The 17,860-nt window shown below is 35.8% G+C and overlaps 4 protein-coding genes across 4 annotated transcripts; 1 reads left to right on the top strand and 3 right to left on the bottom strand.

Moving 5' to 3' along the window:
* Positions 1–1,761: 1,761 nt before the first annotated feature.
* Positions 1,762–3,262, top strand: HELRODRAFT_162946 (hypothetical protein; the record flags this gene model as incomplete). The annotated part of the gene is made up of 3 exons (XM_009024993.1): positions 1,762–1,890; positions 2,054–2,195; positions 3,072–3,262. The coding sequence occupies 3 exons, from the start codon at positions 1,762–1,764 to the stop codon at positions 3,260–3,262; spliced, it is 462 nt and encodes a 153-aa protein (XP_009023241.1).
* A 322-nt stretch (positions 3,263–3,584) lies between these two features.
* On the bottom strand, positions 3,585–4,329 carry HELRODRAFT_66736 (hypothetical protein; the record flags this gene model as incomplete). The annotated part of the gene is made up of 3 exons (XM_009024214.1): positions 3,585–3,737; positions 3,793–3,949; positions 4,043–4,329. Coding segments are annotated over 3 exons (597 nt in total), but the record flags the coding sequence as incomplete, so codon positions are not given.
* Positions 4,330–15,100: 10,771 nt separating this feature from the next.
* HELRODRAFT_152678 (hypothetical protein) lies at positions 15,101–15,409 on the bottom strand (the record flags this gene model as incomplete). The annotated part of the gene is made up of 1 exon (XM_009024992.1): positions 15,101–15,409. A coding segment is annotated over one exon (309 nt), but the record flags the coding sequence as incomplete, so codon positions are not given.
* A 383-nt stretch (positions 15,410–15,792) lies between these two features.
* Positions 15,793–17,101, bottom strand: HELRODRAFT_162945 (hypothetical protein; the record flags this gene model as incomplete). Its single annotated transcript, XM_009024991.1, has 2 exons — positions 15,793–15,875; positions 16,801–17,101. 2 exons carry the CDS (start codon positions 17,099–17,101, stop codon positions 15,793–15,795), a joined length of 384 nt encoding a protein of 127 aa, XP_009023239.1.
* Positions 17,102–17,860: the final 759 nt, after the last annotated feature.

The following is a 17,860-nucleotide window of genomic DNA, read 5'->3' as shown; positions in this document are numbered from 1 at the left end:
TGGAGTTGTATCGACATCACTATCGGTTACACACGTCGAGGTTGTACGATTAAACGGCAAGAAACATATCCCAAGTCGAAGACCCAACAAGAAGAAGTTCTAATTCCTGTATTCCAGTTTGTTCATTGACATTTACATTATTATAGAGTTCATTAGTTCAATTCCTTTTTATTTACTTCCGTCGATTAATAAAATTGTTATCGAATATTTTTCTTTACGCGTTCGTGTGTTACTCAGTAAAATCATATAATTCGAAAAAGCCCAGTGCCACACAGGACTGGTCGAACTCACGTTAAAAATATACACAAAAATTATTGTCGGACCATAAAAAAATTCCCTGAGAAAGATAGAGGAGGAGATTATCTCACACCACCAGTTGTTTTAATTGTTTTCATTTATAAATTTTCCGACAATTAGCGCCCAACGTGGGGCTTAGTCATAATTTGAAAATCTCCTTATCATTTATTTAAAATTTCCGACACTATATATTTTACTAGACATTCTATGCATGTATATTTTGTTATTTGATATGCTATATATGCGACGCTGCTGTGCTGTTTTGTATATAGGGAGTATAGCAACATATGGGACGCGTGCAACGCGCTGTTCTGAGTATAGGAAAAGAGTATAGATGCCAGTATAGAATTTTCTATGATATAGAAAGCGTTATGTAGATAGGGCGGTAAAAACATATAAAAGGCCGCGAGTTGAGATATAGAGGGGGTGGTCGTTTGTTATTTTTATTTTAGGTTTAGTTTCTTGCTTGATAGTTGTATTATTAATAGATTAATTTTGGATTTATCGTTTTTTTTTAATAAAGACAGAGGTTTGATTTGTATTATTATGTTTGTTATTTTGTTTCTTTTATTGAATAAAAGAAGTGTACACTTGAAGTTTGGCTCGGCTTAATTATTCTACCTAAAATAATGGATGTTGAAGAAGACTTGTTGATAGTTGACGAGGTCGGCGTCTCTAGTCAACAAGCAGGGCGCGAACAATTTTCCGCCCGGCCCGTGTTTTCAGACCCTGAGAGGGTCTATTGTAGAGTGGCGGAAGCGAAGCGAAGCGAAGGCTCGGGTGGATATTCGTATGCGGACGCGGTTCGGGACCGCGTGGTGCGGAATTTGAATGTCGCCCGGCAAAAATCTACAAAAAGATTTCTTAAAAATTATGAAAAATTTGATATTATTTTAAATGTAATATTTTAAAAACGAGGATTTGTTCACTAAACTCTGATATCTTTAATTCTGGTTCTTCTAATTTTGGACATTAAAATACACATTTATATATAACGTTATAACCACCAAAATGATCAATTATTTGTTATCTTAATTATTGTTACCTTTGCTATATTTGTAATCTTTGGATTGAGGATTAGAAAAAAGATATTTGTAATCTTATGATTGTAAAAATCAGCCTATATACAGAGACCCTACGTATGATGCAGGTAGATAGTTGATGCGAATCAGTTTTTCTGATGAGAGATTGTAGTTGTTGAAGTTGTTGTTGTGAAGCAAAACCAGACTAGGAGATGATTGATGTGTGAGATGTGAGAGAGTGATTCAATGATGTCGAATAATTTGATGTCTAATGTTTTGAGTGCGTAAAATGTTTGAAAATCTTTTTTGATGATGTGATTAGAGAAATAAAGAGATCATAGAAGTTATAACATTGGTGTTGGTAGTTCTTACGAGCGTCAAAAGGGTCACAACATAGGAGTCAAAAGAGTTTTTGTTAGACTGAAATTTTTTGCAATAAAGAATGCCAATACTGCAAGAACGCAATGCAACTAATTTAAAGAAAGAACAATGCCAACGAAACCTCGACTCGAAAGGAGTGAAGGCCGTTGTGATAAACCGCTTAAACCGCTCTAACAAAAAATCAACCCGGGTGAGTTCGATTTTCCGGATCCTGTGAAACAACAAAACGATAGGATCGCCCAGCTCGCTGACATGAATAGAAAACTCGATAAACAGACACCCGATATAAAATGAATAATCGATCAACCTTCGGAAGAAAATCACCCAATGAAGTGATAATCGAAATAACATAGAAACAGCTAAAGAAGACATTATCATACCAACTTATTAATCTACGGATGATTTCCACTGTGACACACGTGATATCTGCGACGCACGTGGATAATTGCGACGCACGTGTCAACTACGTTGCACATGTTGACGTGAAGAAAGAAAGTATTTAGCGTAATGATGAAGATGACATCAACGACGGCTTCATTGCTGATGAAGAGGATTTTTTCATCGCCCACGACAGGAAAAATGTCAACAACGTATTTTACAACAAGCATCAATGATACCCGTCTGGTCGTTCCATACCTCGTTAACTCAATAGAAAGCATTTGCTAGAAGTACCAACAAAATTAAGAGGACCACGATGGCTAGATAAACCGAAACAACGGAAACGTAGTATGACCTGAAAGAAAATGATGCAAGTTTCAAAAGCAAAGAGCTGGTCTGGTTGTACAACCTACGGCGCAGAAAAAAAAGATATCAGGTGAAACTCGCAAGGAATTGGAAATATCGGAACAAGGTCATAATCAAGATAAATGACGTGATCTACAGGACCTATGATCATGGAAGAAAATGGACAAATTGACAAAAATGAAAGTTGTCCATTTAAATAGATTATCCCCTATCTACTGAAATAAAGAAATAACACCCATGCTAGGGACTAGGTGATCAAATTTATTATAATTATCTGTTATCTTAATTATTGTTACCTTTGCTATATTTGTAATCCTTTGATAGAGGAACGCAATTATGACATATTGATACACAAATTATTTTATAAATTTAGCACAGCTTATTTAATCAATGTAAAAAAAATTACGAAATTAATATAATTTAACTTTATTTTAATTTGGTTTGTTTTTAAAATGTTAATTTATTTTTAGTTATGTGTTAATTTTTTATCATTTTATCGTTAATTTTTTATCATTTTATCTTTGTTTATATTCTTTATCCATCAACTTTATTCATCAATGAATTGCTATTTTCAACTTATTAATTTTTTTATTCAATTTCTTTGAAAATTACAATGCTACGACGTAGACCGCCAAATCTTTTTTGACGATTCTGTAAAGTTCAGAGATTTAGCAGAGCACCGAAAAAGACAAAAGTCGCAAGAAAGGAAAATTATGTTAGAATTTCTGAACTTCGAAAAGCCACACGTGAAGTGGCATTTCAATATGATCGCACATCCGACTACAGCTCGCGAACTTCAGTTCAAATTGACTAAATGAAGTTGTTCGCATTCCTTGCTGCAAATTGAAGTTTCGTGGAGGAACGACTGGATTGGGCTGTTTTGCTGGATCAACTAAATTGTCAGCAAGTTTTATTTTAATTTCGTAAAAACTGTAAGAAACTATAATAATTTTAATGACTTAACGTTTGAACGTTTAAATCGCTTACACTCATTAATTTTTGTTTAATAAAATTTTAAAAAATTAGTTTTGGACATTTGTTTAGAGTTGCCAATAAAATTGAATTTGAAAGAAACGAGAATCGTAGAAAAATGTAGACGGTAAGTCGTTTAAATGTGAAAAATACAAAAAATGCATTAAGTTAACAAACTTGTAAGGATGAACCCAAAACTAGAACTGAATCTGATTTTTCTAATACATTAACTGTCTCATTTACCACATCACTGGAAACGTTATCACCAAAAAACACAACCCCTGGCTGTAGAATTCCATTACAATTTCTGCAGTTTGGAACCTTCTCGCAATAAAATTATTTAGGTAAAACTGTTTTAAATTGAAAATTATATTACCTTAAAATCTTTGAAGTTAATATCTTCTACATTAACGTCCCCATCAGGAGCAACTTGCATTTCAGTAGATTTATATAACCAATTGGAGTTTAGATAAGAAAGTTCCAATTGAAATTCAAAACGACATCTTTTAACACCGCATGAGAGACACTTTATTCTATAAAATTTGGCTAGGTGTCAAAGGGATAAAACAAAAATTGGTTAAATTGCAAAAAAAAACTTAGCAAAATTATTGAAAAAAAGTTCATACCTGTTCAAACAACCGTGTAGCTCAGTAACATTTGAACTTCCGGCCTTACAATGAAGAAAATCTACATTTTGTGTAATAATGTGCTTCAAATAACCTTTATTTTGCAGAAATGACAGTTTATAATGATTATAATTTGGAGCTGCTGATGATATATAAGGCCACGCTAAGAAACTTCTAGCCCAATATCTTTTACGAGTAGCGTCACTATTTAAAAACTCTTGATGTTGAATTGGTCTAGTTTTACTCCTTTCAAATAGTCCAATGTTTTTAGACCTATAATCTGTAATATGTTATAACGCAAAATGTACTCTATATTGTACCGTTAGGTGAAAGATTGACAAAGAAATATTAATGTAACGAAATAAAACAATAGTGAAAGATACAACTTCATCAACCATCAAAAACATTATCCCGTTTTCAAGTCAGCAGATACATACTTACAAAGTTTTTCGTATATTTGTCAATAGTTGCTGCATTGTTTAGGTGGGTTGGAAGCACTATGGAAAAATAAATAATTTAAAAAACTGGTACTGTAAAATCTGAAAGTTCCAGGTTCACTGGAGCCCCGAAAGAGGAGCTGATGCCCGCGCTTGGGTTGCCTGGTGCAACAAGTGAAATTTTGGTTGACGATCACTTGTACAATTAGTTGGTACAATCACTTGTCTTTTTGTATCCTGTTGCTATCAAGAGAAGAAGTTCAATAAAAAAAAAACAGCAACTGTTCCAACAACGTGAACATGCGTTTGAAAAAACCTTCAGACATCAACTCAGAATTTCATGTGTTTCACCTAAATCAATCTTCGTTTGGCGTCCAGAGACCCAGTTCTCCCGAGGTAGGACATTGTTTTCTTTGCCATCAATTTTTTGCGCCAAGTTAAGCGATCAGTTGTATCAATTTCCGTTAAATAGAAGAATATGATGATTTATCTTTACCATTATTAATATAGCTGCACCTCCATCAATTAACTTTCACTAGTTAATTCTGCTTTCATGTCTTGCTTGATTTTTTGCGACCAGGACTTCTTTGGATGACCTTTGGGACGTGTGCCAGGTACTTCAACATCTGCAAGAGAAGTTATGGCACTGTTTCCACTTCGTTTGACATGACCCTGCAATCGAAACCAGCACGACGCAGGATTTCGGTAGTTTGATGTGGTCCTTCAGACTAATTTGTTGCATCCATCGGAGCATTTTCGAGACGGTTGGTTGAAGTTTTTGTTCCAGTTTGGTTTTCATTGGCCATGTTTCTGAACCATATAACAACACCGGACGTATCACAGATTTATAGTCTTGATCGTAGTGGTAGTGGGATGTCACGCCGCATCAATATAGAGACAAGGAGATCCCATTTATTCCAGGCTACACGTTTGCGCGTTCGAACCAGAACATACCCTAGATATTGAAACGATGTGACTTAACGGCTTCAAAAACAGTGATATTTTGAATATGTTGTTGTGGATTGATGCAGGCAGGACAAACAAAATTGGACACTTTAGATAAATTAATTACCAATTATCACTGATTACACTGCTTACACTTGATTGAATTGTTACCAACACCAGCTTTACAAACTGAACAGGGCCATCGTCCAGTAGCTGTGGATTAGATGGGTTCACCAGTGTTCCTTGCTTTGGTTTTGCTGATGTTGACTTGAATCCATGATCGGCCAGTCTGGTTTTCCAATCTTCAAACATCTGTGCTGCTTTCTGCTCAAACGTGGCAGTTAAAACGGTTAAAACATCAGCATATATTAGACCAATGCGCATAGGTTTTGTGATTTCTTCCATCAGTTATAAATAACAGTGGACTGAGAATCGAGCATTGGTGAACTCCAACGCCGATGTTAAATGCATCTGTGTTTCCAACCGTTGGGTTGACGAAACTCCACCTGATTGCTTCACGGGGAACTCGATCAAATGCTTTTTCAAGGTTTACAATAATGTGTGATAGTTGTTGATGCTTTGCGTGGTACTTCTCTTGCCGTTGCCGAATGATGTGAATTGCATCAATTGTTTGTTCCCTAGCGGGGATAATTATATTATAATTGATAATTTCCGATTGTGATGCACGACGTTAATCTTTTCTCAATGATTTTCTCGACAATTTTCAGGGAGTGTTCTAACAGACGTATACCCCGATATGATGAATATGGATCACATTTGCCTTTGCATAGCGGAACTGTCATGTTCCATTCAATCGGTTTTGAGCAATTTCTCCAGATATCACGGCAAAGTTGTAGTAACGTTTGAATACCTGCAGTACCAGATGCTTTGATGTCATTTGTGAGTCGAGAGGACCCTGCTGCCTTTTCATCCCTCATAGCTTTCAGAAGTATTAGCCTCTATAGTGATGTCAAAGATCGGACCTTCGATGGGTGGAGCGTTAAAGTTGACATTGATGGGATTTGTTTCATTTAACAGACGGTTGAAATATTCTTTCCACTGTAGCTTGATCTCATCTTGTTCAAGAACCTTCTAGTTTTTGTCGTTATTGACACATGAGGCACCAATTATGTCTTTTTTCGTACGCTTTGCTTGTTTTGCTATACGATACAGAGATTTTATTTAACCTTTGCTTTTAGTGAACCACTCTCTGCACTGACCTGTCCGAACCAGTGCGACTTGACGTCTTGCATAGTTGTTATTCTCACGGAAAACTTTATGGTCATCAACAGACTTTGATTTTTGCCATTGCTTGTAAGCAGTTTTCTTTTCAGCTATTGCACCTTGTACACTGTCGTTCCACCACCAAGTGTCCCGTTCATGCTGAAGTTTTGTACCAGTTTTCCCACAAACTGTAGTTGCAGCGTTCATCAAAACGGTTTTATATGTACTCCAATCTGTACTGGCTTGCGATTGGTATTCTAAATTTGAAAATGTTGAAATTTTTCTCAATAAATAATGCTTTTCAGCTTCCACGTTTTGTTTTTCCGAGGCATTTGTTTAGACTTATGTTTTGACAGACAACCAGGTCTGACTCAAGGAGCCTATGTTGGGCGACACATGATTCGCCAGGTATAATTCTGAAATTTTTGAATAGCCTTCGGTGTTGCTGCTTGACAGCGAAGAAATCAATTTGCGTGGCTGATAGTCTACTTTTGTATGTTATGTTATAAGATGTTATGAGATATTCCAAACATCTTTGGGTTAAACCCAAAGAAACAGCCAAAAACTGTGTTCAAACGGATTGCATAGTTTCAATTGATGATGTTGATGTCAAAAATACTGATGACCTTAACCTTGAAACATTTTTTGACTAAAGAATTGGCAAAATTAAAAGATAAGATGTGGTCGATTGGACAAAATTTGAATGTTTGTGTTCTGTGGACATCAGTCTGGGAGGGACAACCAAACTCGTACTTCGTGGGAGCAGTGTGATGGCTGTATAAACTGGTACTACTGTTCGTATGTTGAAATGAAGACTACCGAAGGAGCCCTGGTTTTGTCGACAGTGTTGATATAACAATAGTGTACTTGGGTGTTTGTCTGTGTGTGTTACTATACGACAAAAATTATCATTCTATAACAAAAATGTGGATACAGATTGGCAGTGTTCATGCTTTATATTGTCTTAACAGACGTCAAATTTTGTGCTTTGACATTGCGTCCTGTATTGTCAAAATAGCGTCAACTTTGTTGTACAGACTTCAGTCTTATCAACATCGAATTTGTGCGATTCTCGCGCATTACACAGTCTGAACGTCGTATTCGCCCGCCCGCGATTTCTTACGCCTTATAGTATCTCAACGTCGAATTCGGAGTGCGGTTTCCTCACAGCTCATAATTTCGAACGTCTAAACGTCGTATTTACTCGCCAGTGATTCATCCGCCTTATACCATCTCAAAGTCGAAATCGTCGTGCAGGTTCCTCACGACTTATAAAATCCAATTCTCCGTTGCGCTTTTCACGCCTTCAGCGTCTAATTCGCCGTGCGATTCCTACGCCTTATAGCAACGTAACCACCAAGTCGCCGTGCGGCCTCTTACGGTTTCTCACGCCTTATAGCATCTAATCAATCTTCGTTTAGCGTCCAGAGACCCAGTTTTCTGAGGTATACGTTGTTTTCTTTGCCATCAACTTTTTGCGCCTAATTAGACAATAAGTTGTATCCATTTTATTTAAATTTAGATCTTTCATGTCTTGCTCAATTGTTTGCGACCAAGGACTTTTTTGGACGGTTTTTGAGACGTGTGCCAGGTACTTCAACATCTGCAAGAGAAGTTATGGCACTGTTTCCACTTCGTTTGACATGACCAAACCACCGCAGACGGTGTTGCCGGCATTCGACCTTTATATTATCTAGACCAGCACGAGGCAGGATTTCGGTAGATTTGATGTGGTCCTTCAGACTAATTCGTTGCATCCATCGGAGCATTTTCATGTCGGTTCGTTGAAGTTGTTCTTTGGTTGTCATTGGCCAACCAATATGGAAAATTTTGGTTGCATCTTATATCCTTATAGCTTCTCAACGGCGTGTTTGCCATGCGAATTCACACGCCTTATTACAAAGTCTCCTTCTCCACTAAACGTGGTTCGCATCAAATTCTTTTTCCCGAGTGTTTCCAGTGCCACCCGTCAAGTCGAACTCTATCTAGAGGGTTTTTTCTTCCTTGTCGGTGACTTTGGCACGTCTAGCCTTTTCTTCTGTGGCTCATTCACTAATCTCTTCGAAGTGGAATGATTTCCATGTTGATGTGATTCACCTTTTGAAACTCCTTTTCTTTTGATTTCTTTAACTTTTCACTGTAACGCTGAACCCCACTTATAACTGCTGTGGCTGTTTTCCAACGAAGGTATTCTTTGACATTTGATTTGGTTCACCTTATTACTCATCGACTTTCGCCGATTCTTTGACTGATACCACAGCCGACGCTAACAATAGTTTCTACCGATTTCAGGGTCGGAATGTATGGGCCAAGCGAACGAAATGTTTCGCCATTCTTACTGGGCGTACCTACCCGCCCTTCCTTTCTTTTTCAGCTTGGGTCATTTATTTATTATTTTATTTATTAACACAAAACAATATTTTGGGTTAATCTCTATTATAAATTCTATCGACAACGATCAATAAAATAATCAATTCAATAATCAAGATATCAACATGCAATAAACCTCGTGTTATTTTATTACCTTTATTATTATTATTACTATCCTTATGATTATTATTCTTATTATTACCATTGTTATTGTTATTTGCAATTTGATCAATTAAATTTGGATCTACCATTGGACAAATGATGAATCTCTTCAGACAATTATGAGCTTCAGATGACGACGTACTTCACCAGCAAAAGTCGATAATCTCCTGAAAACTTCGATGATCAAAAAGAAGGCTAATAATCAAAATCGGAACGTAAGAAAAGCAAATGACAAACTAAACAACCAAGGCAAAACGGGCTAACGGGCGAGGTATATATCCCTTCTTCACTTTTTCATACGCTTAAGCACCTGTCTTTGTTTCACGTTATACAACCCAGCATGTATTGACTCCTCTTTGTTTCTAGCCGTGCTCGGTCAGTATTGGCTGCTGTTGACCATTGTTAAATTGCACGTGATAAATTTGTGCGCTTATCTTTATTTTCTTAAATATACAGCTGTGACGGTTCGGTTAGTAGCAGATGTTAGCAATAGTATTATTGCTATAATTACAACTATCATTATGACCATAATTATTAATATTACGATTTCACACGTATTGATTTCACTGAACGTCGTCCTCGACGCTCGCTTATATGGTGTCACTTTTACATTTATATTTTTTTAATACGTTTTGGGGACAAAAGTGATAGGTGGCGAGAATGAAAATGACAGAACAAAAGTGACAGGAGATAAAACGTCCTGTTACACTAGAATTCCCTAGATACCGCTCAGCTCTAGATACACTAGAGCTGAGCGAATTGAAATTGAAATCCCCTTCATTTTTTCAGTCATTCCCTATTCCCTCATAAATTCCCATTCACGACTGGTTGATTAGTGGCTAGCTTAACTTACGAGTAGAACGTTTTCTTTTAAGAAAACCTAACTATTAACCTAAAAATTTATTAATTACAGTTAAATTAATTTAGTTTTCAAATTTTAAACCGCATAATATAATTATTTAACTAATAAGTATCAAATTTCATTTAAGTTCAGTTTTGCTTTGCCGACTTGGTGTGTCTGCAGATGGCTAACGAGGACTAATATGATGGACTAAGGACTAAGATGATGGATAGCACTTCAGAGTCGGAAGAATTTGGTCTAGAACTCTGTTATAAATGTCGCAGGGAAAACAGTGCTTTTCTCGTTAACCTTAGCTTTAGTACGAAGGGTACTCAAAAAGTTGTGGATGAGTTTGCAGATGTTAATGAGTTGAATGTATTAAAACATTTGATTGAGGAGTTCCCGGTGGGGAAAACTCTTAGTAAATATTCAGCTTGAAGATTTAAAAAGCTTGAGCAACTAGGTTGAGTTTATAAAAAATCCTCTTTGAATGATTTAACTAATGTCGAGCATGTTAAAAATTTTTGATCTGTTTACCAACAGAGTTCATTTCATTTGAAAGCAAATGATCTCAAATCAGTTATTAGTTTAGATGCTTCTTGATGATTTTAATTTTCCAGATATCAATGGAGTTTTCATAGTTCTAAAGGCCCACCTACAAAAAAAGGTAATATGATTTAAATTGCACCAATGATAATTTTTTGAAACAGCAAACAGAATGAACCAACCAGAGCTTGTGGCACATTTAGTGGTCACTGATAGATATTTTCTACTTGGCGCCACTAGGAGCAAGTGACTACACTATTCTTTTTATTGAGCTATATAGTTTTTTTGGGTGTATAAAATTTAGATATCAATAAATTCTGTTACTTCATCGGTGATTATTAGCAAATTTAATGTTGAATTTAATAATGCTTTGCTTGATTTGCATTCTGGGTATCAATTGAAACGCTTTAGACCTCATTCAGAGATTTAATTCTTAATTTAACTCAAAGGTACGTTCCACTAAAAAAGACCGTAAAACGCGTACATTAAAAATGACTCGAAACTACTTGGGTTAATAAATTTGATACATGTTTTATGGAATCAAATTTACAGGTTTGGCATTAATTCCTTGAATTTATTTAGGTCAATAAGAGATAGGATAAGAATTTCAAATCAAACCCCAAATTGTTTTGGAGGCAGGAGAGAAATGTTACCATCATCAATGATAAAATTGGTTTTTTAATCCAGGATAGCAAATTGGTATCGGACGACAAGGAGCTGATATTTCGGAAGATTAGTTTAATCCGTTTCTGTGAAAGATTTGTCATTTACCGATGATGGTACTTAAAACGGTTCTTAGATTCCTGAAGATTTAATAAAACGTTGGTAATAAACTTAAACTTAAAAAATCGATTGAAACAATTCACAGGGCCCTGACGGAGTTCATCCTAGAATTTTGTTGTTATTCAACTCTTTAGTTGGTCATTAAATACTGGTGATATTCCAAATGATTGGAAGTCAGCTCTGGTGACATTGAATAGGTAGTAACAATTTGTCAACCAATTATAGACCTATTGCATTAACTCAATCATGCTGCAAAATAATGGAACCATTTATAGCTGATAATATCAAAAATTATTTTATAAGCAATCATTTGTTAACAAATAGACAATATGGGTTCCTTCCATCTCGTTCAATCGTTTTCACCTTTTGAAATTCGTTGATGAGGCAGCGGCATCACTGGAAGCAGGTATGAGTACAGATATTACTAACACTGATTTAGAGAAAGCTTTTGACCTAATTTCTCATTCCAGGCTCTGGTTAAATTGAAAAATATTAAGTTCTTGACACTATAATGAATTAGATAGAATTAGCTATCTCAAGCCTATTGCCAGTGGTGTTCTGTAGAGTGAAGTGCTCAGTCCACTTTCGTTTGTAATTTACATCAACGACATTTACTCAATTTAAAACAATATCTTTTTATATGCCGATGCTAAGATTTTTTGATCAACATCTCTAATGCAAGGTTGGGAAGTATTGGTTATTTAAATAATGTAATGTTGTGGTTTCAGAAATGGAGGAGGGTTAACGTCAGTAAATGCAGCTTGTAGACAATATGCAGATGTTTGTCGAGGGGCTATTTTATCACAGATTCAGATAATGTAGCTCAGGCTTTGCAAATGTAGAGTATCCCGACCTTGGTGGGGTAATAGATGGTCGCCTATTATTTAAAGATCACGTTTTGAGTTGAATAAAGAAATTTAACTGCATGTTGAGAACACTGACCAGAAATTCTAGCATGTCTGACGAAGCTTTCATCTGTTATATACAAGTCTTTGGTATGCTCACGTCTGGAATATGTTGTTCGTGTTTGTTGTCCACATAGAAAAGATCTAATTATTGAATTAGAAAAAGTTCAGAGAGGAGCTTCAAAAATTCCAAAGTCCTGTAAAAATTTCGATTAAAATTTAAGATTGGTAAAACTAATCTTCTCATCCCTTGAATACCGTAGAATCAGAGGTGATTTAATTCTAGTCTATTGAACACATCAAGAATGGTGGACCCTACGATTTGCCCACAGTTGTGCGGTAGATCTGCTGTCAATTCTAGAGGCCATCAGCAAACTGACTGGCAAAAAGATTGTAGAAAATATTTTTTTTTAATCAAGTTGTTAGTCATTGAAATGTGTTACCTAATGACTACAAATCAATCAATCCAATCAATCTTCGTTTAGCCTCCAGAGACACAGTTCCTACGAGGTAGGACGTTGTTTTCTTTGCTATCAACTTTTTGCGCTAAATTTGGATCTTTCAAGTCTTGCTCGATTGACTGCCTTAGGGACGTGTGCCAGGTACTTCAACATCTGCAAGAGAATTTATGGCACTGATTCCACTTCGTTTGACATGACCAAACCACCGCAGACGGTGTTGCCGGCATTCGTCCTTTATCATCTAAACTAGCACGACGCAGGATTTCGGTAGATTTGATGTGGTTCTTCAGACTAATTCGTTGCATCCATCGAAGCATTTATATGTCGGTTCGTTGAAGTTGTTGTTCTAGTTTGGTCGTCATTGGCCATGTTTCTGCACCATAAAACGTATCACAGATTTGTAAAGTCTTGATCGTAGTGGTAGTGGGATGTCACGCCGCATCAATATAGAAGCAAGGAGATGCCATTTAGTCCAGGCTACACGTATGCGTGCTTGAACGGCAGCTTCAGATGTTCCAGTACAATCTAGAACATACCCTAGATATTGAAACAATGTAACTTTCTCTACCTTAATGGCTTCAAAAACATTGCAATTTCGTATTAGTTGTTGTGGATTGATGCAAGCAGGACAAACAAAATTGGATACTTTAGATAAAGTACTAATTATTTTTGAACAACGTTTGTGATACCACAGGTTACACTGCTGACACTTTATTGAATTGTTACCTACACCAGCTTATACAAACTGAACAGGGCCATCGTCCAGTAGCTGTGGATTGAATGAGTTCACCAGTAATCATTGCTTTGGTTTTGCTGATGTTGACTTTGATTCCATGACTGGCAAGTCTGGTGTTCCAATCTTCAAACATCTGTGGTGCATTCTGCTCAGACGTGGCTATTAAAAAGATATCATCTGCATATTTTAGATTCCAAATGTCACCAGTGCGTATAGGTTTTGTAATTGACGAAAGTCTTAGTATACGTATACATTTCCATCACAATTGAACAAGATACTGGATACTGGAATGAGTTGTCGACGTAGACTGATTGCTTCACGGGGAACTCGATCAAATGCTTTTTTAAAGTCTACAAAAATGTGTGATAGTTGTTGATGCTTTGCGAAGTACTTCTTTTGCAGTTGCCGAAGGATATGAATTGCATCAATTGTTGGTTTCATAGCGGGGATAATTATATTATAAATGATAATTTCCGATTGTGATGCAAGACGTTAATCTTTTCTCAATGATTTTCAGGGAGTGTTCTAATAAACGTATACCCCGATATGATGAATATGGATCACATTTGCCTTTGTAAAGCGGAACTGTCATGTTCCATTCAATCGGCATTGAGCAATTTTTCCTGATTTCACGGCAAAGTTGTAGTAACGTTTGGATACCTGCAGTACGAGATGCTTTGATAATGTCATTTGTGAGTCCAGAGGACCCTGCTGCCTTTCCATCCTTCATAGCTTTCAGAAGTATTAGCCTCTATAGTGATGTCAAAGATCGGACCTTCGATGGGTGGAGCGTTAAAGTTGACATTGATGGGATTTGTTTCATTTAACAGACGGTTGAAATATTCTTTCCACTGTAGCTTGATCTCATCTTGTTCAAGAACCTTCTCATTTTTGTCGTTTTTGATACATGAGGCACCAATTATGTCTTTTTTCTTAAGCTTTGCATGTTTTGCTATATTATACAGAGATTTCATTTGTTCACCTTTGCTTTTAGCGAGCCACTCTCTGCACTGATCTGTCCGAGCCAGTGCGACTCGACGTCTTGCATAGTTGTTCTTCTCACGGAAAATTTTATGGTCATCAACAAACTTTGATTTTTGCCATTGCTTGTATTCAACTTTCTTTTCAGCTATTGCATCTTGTACACTGTCATTCCACCACCAAGTGTCCCGTTTATGCTGAAGTTTTGTACCAGTTTTTCAAAACGTTTATCAAAACGGTTTTGTATGTACTCCAATCTGTACTGGCTTGCGATTGGTGGTCTGAATATTAAAATGTTGAAATTTTTCTCGATGAATACTGCTTTTCAGCTTCCACGTTTTGATTCTCCGAGGCATTTGTTTAGACTTATGTTGTGCCAAGTCTGCCACAAGGAGTCTATGTTGGGCGACACGTGATTCGCAAGATTCGACACATGATTCGACATTTTTGAATACCCTTGGGTGTTGTAACTTGATAGCGAAAAAATCAATTTGCGTGGCTGATGGTCCACTTCTGTATGTTATGAGATGTTCCAACCTCTTTCTAAAATATGTGTTCAGTAAACAAAACCCGTGGCTTTCAGCAAACTCAAGGATGCGATTGCCATCTTCATTCCGTTCTCCATAGGCAAAACCGCCAGTACGTTGTCAAAACCATCTGTTTTCTCTCCAACGTGACCATTGAGATCGCCTCCAATCAGGATTGTTTCAGATTTTGGTATTGTTGAGATGGTGTTAGAGAACGCAGCCCAAAAGTCATTTTTCATCTCTTCTGATTTGCCTGTCTCTGGTGCGTATGCAGAAAACATAGTCATTGTTTGCTTTTCTAGGCGAAGCTTGATCCACATGAGTCGTGAATTAATCCTTTTAATATCCAGTACTTCTTGGGCTAGCGGCTCTTTGACAAAAATTCCAACACCATTTTTGGCCGTCTTTTGACCATTCCAGAATAGTTTTTCATTGTCTGAGTTGATCTGAGTTGTTAGTCCTTGAAATGTGTTACCTAATGACACTGCTAATACTCCTACACTCTATATTTTTAAAATTTAATTAAATTTTTTTTATGTTGACAAAAAATATTCGGTATCTTAATATTAGTCTATCATGTGTTTGATTTTGATTATTGTTTTAAATTTTTATTTGCATTTGTATATGTGATACTTAATTTTAAGAATTTTCTTTTTGAACATTGATATGGATTTAGACTTTGATCTTTTTTGTTGATTTTTATAGAAATTAGTTTAAATTTATTTTTGTTAATTTATGTCATTTCGGTTTTGAACAAGGGAATTTTCTCAAGCCTTTCTTCTTATAATAAATAATAAATGACAATGTTTCCTAAAATTCCCATTCCTTATTTTTACAACTCATTTCCACGTTTTTCACTCTCATTCCTCTTTAATATCAAGAGTATGCAATTCAATTTGTGAGATCTGGAAATATCTGGAGAGAAATATGTGTATGTATGCATGTATGTTATGCTGACCACATGTGTACAAATATATATATATATATATACACACACACACACACATACACGGATATATATATATATATATATACATATATATAAATTCTACCGAATGTTTAGCGTTAATATGTTTGTAGTTCGTTTTTTCGATTTTTCTCACTAAAGTTTTTTGGAGAACGTTTAGTTTATTAAAATCCAAAATAAACTTATTTAATTAATAAACTAAACGTTATCCAAAAAACGTTAGTGAGAAAAATCGAAAAAACGAACTATTATACAAACATATTAACGCCAATCATTCGGTAGAATTTATAGAATATTGTGAAAATTATGGTCTATTACCAACATATATATCAGGAAAAAACTTCGACATAAAGAATATATATATACAGTTTTCAAGAAAAAACTTAATTTCGACATATTCTATATTGCGAATATGGTCTAAATCAGTGTTGCCCAACCTTTTTGTTCAGAGGGCCAGATTGACAGTTTAGCTAGAAGTCGCGGCCCGATTAAAAATTTGATGGGCAATTTTGCATTACTAACAATAAATAAAAGTGTAACACATAATAATGGATATATATTTTTTTTATTACAAAATAAAAGTATTTATGTAATTACATTAATTTCTAATTTTATTGAGAAATTTGACATTGTTTGCGTTTATAGAAGTCGCTATATGCAGTGAGGCTGTCAAACGTCTATCTTTAAGTAAAGATCTTGACTTCGTCTTTGTATTTTTCATTCTTGAAAACAGTTGTTCACAGCAATAAGTACTACCAAACAAAGCGATAAACTTCTTGGCATCTTCTGTCAAATTAGGATAACTTTCTGACGATATGTAACACTTGTAGAAAGTTAGCAAATCATGTTCCACAAAAGATCTCTTCAAATCACTGTTATTCTGAAGATCAATTAGCTCCATTTGGTATTTGGTATCAGCAGCATCAGTGGGGTCAACATTAAATGGGTTACTTAGCAATATCATAAAGTCATTGTGCTTTTTAAAATCCTGGAACCTTTGCTGGAAATCATCGATCAGTTTGACAAGTAGTTCATTGTACTTTTCATGCTGCACTGTGTCCACAGGTCTTGTGGAAAGATTTGCGCAATGTGTTACTTTTTTCTGAACCATCTGTTTCTGAACTAACTTTAACTTTTCAATAAAAGTAACAATGTGTTCATACAATCTGTGCATAAGTTGGTACTTTCCTTGAAGTCTAACATTCAATTCAGCCATACATTTTGTCATATCAATCAAAAATGCCAAATCATTTAACCAGAAGTTGTCATCCAAAAACGCTACCTCCTTTTCTTTGTTAACCATGAATGTCTTTATTTCATGACGTAAACTCCAGAATCTAGATAGCGTGGTTGACTTGCTTAGCCACCGAACTTGGCAAAAGTAAACAACATCATCATAATCTGAGCCCACTTCTTCGAGAAATGATTTGAACTCCTTGTGGTTAAGACCTCTAGATCTGATAAAATTAACAGCTGACACAATCTTTTCTCTTACATGCTTCATGTCAAGGGTCTTGGCACACAAGTTTTCTTGATGAATAATATAGTGGTATGTAATGATACTGATTGTGCTAACAAGGTTACAAATCCACTCTTCTTTCCTATCATACTTCCCATCTGTTGTTACACCAGCAAGTTTGTTTTTAAAAAGCTGGAATTTTTCCATTGCTAGAATAACTTGTTCAAAAATATCATTTCCAGTTGTTGTGCTCTTCATTGGGCACATGTCCAACAGTTCCTCAACTATATCAAACGTTTTCGTAACTCCTCTAACAAATATTGCTAGTTGAGCAGTGTCACTGATATCTGTGCTCTCATCAACTGCCAAACTGTAATATTCACAATCGTTAAGTCGCCTGACCAAGGTATCTTCAATATTTTTCGCCATATCGTCAACTCTTCTACCAATAGTTTGATGAGAAAGACTTACGTT

Source organism: Helobdella robusta (assembly GCF_000326865.2).
Source record: "Helobdella robusta unplaced genomic scaffold HELROscaffold_4, whole genome shotgun sequence".
Taxonomy (NCBI): domain Eukaryota; kingdom Metazoa; phylum Annelida; class Clitellata; order Rhynchobdellida; family Glossiphoniidae; genus Helobdella; species Helobdella robusta.
This window is presented reverse-complemented; position numbering and strand designations above follow the sequence as displayed.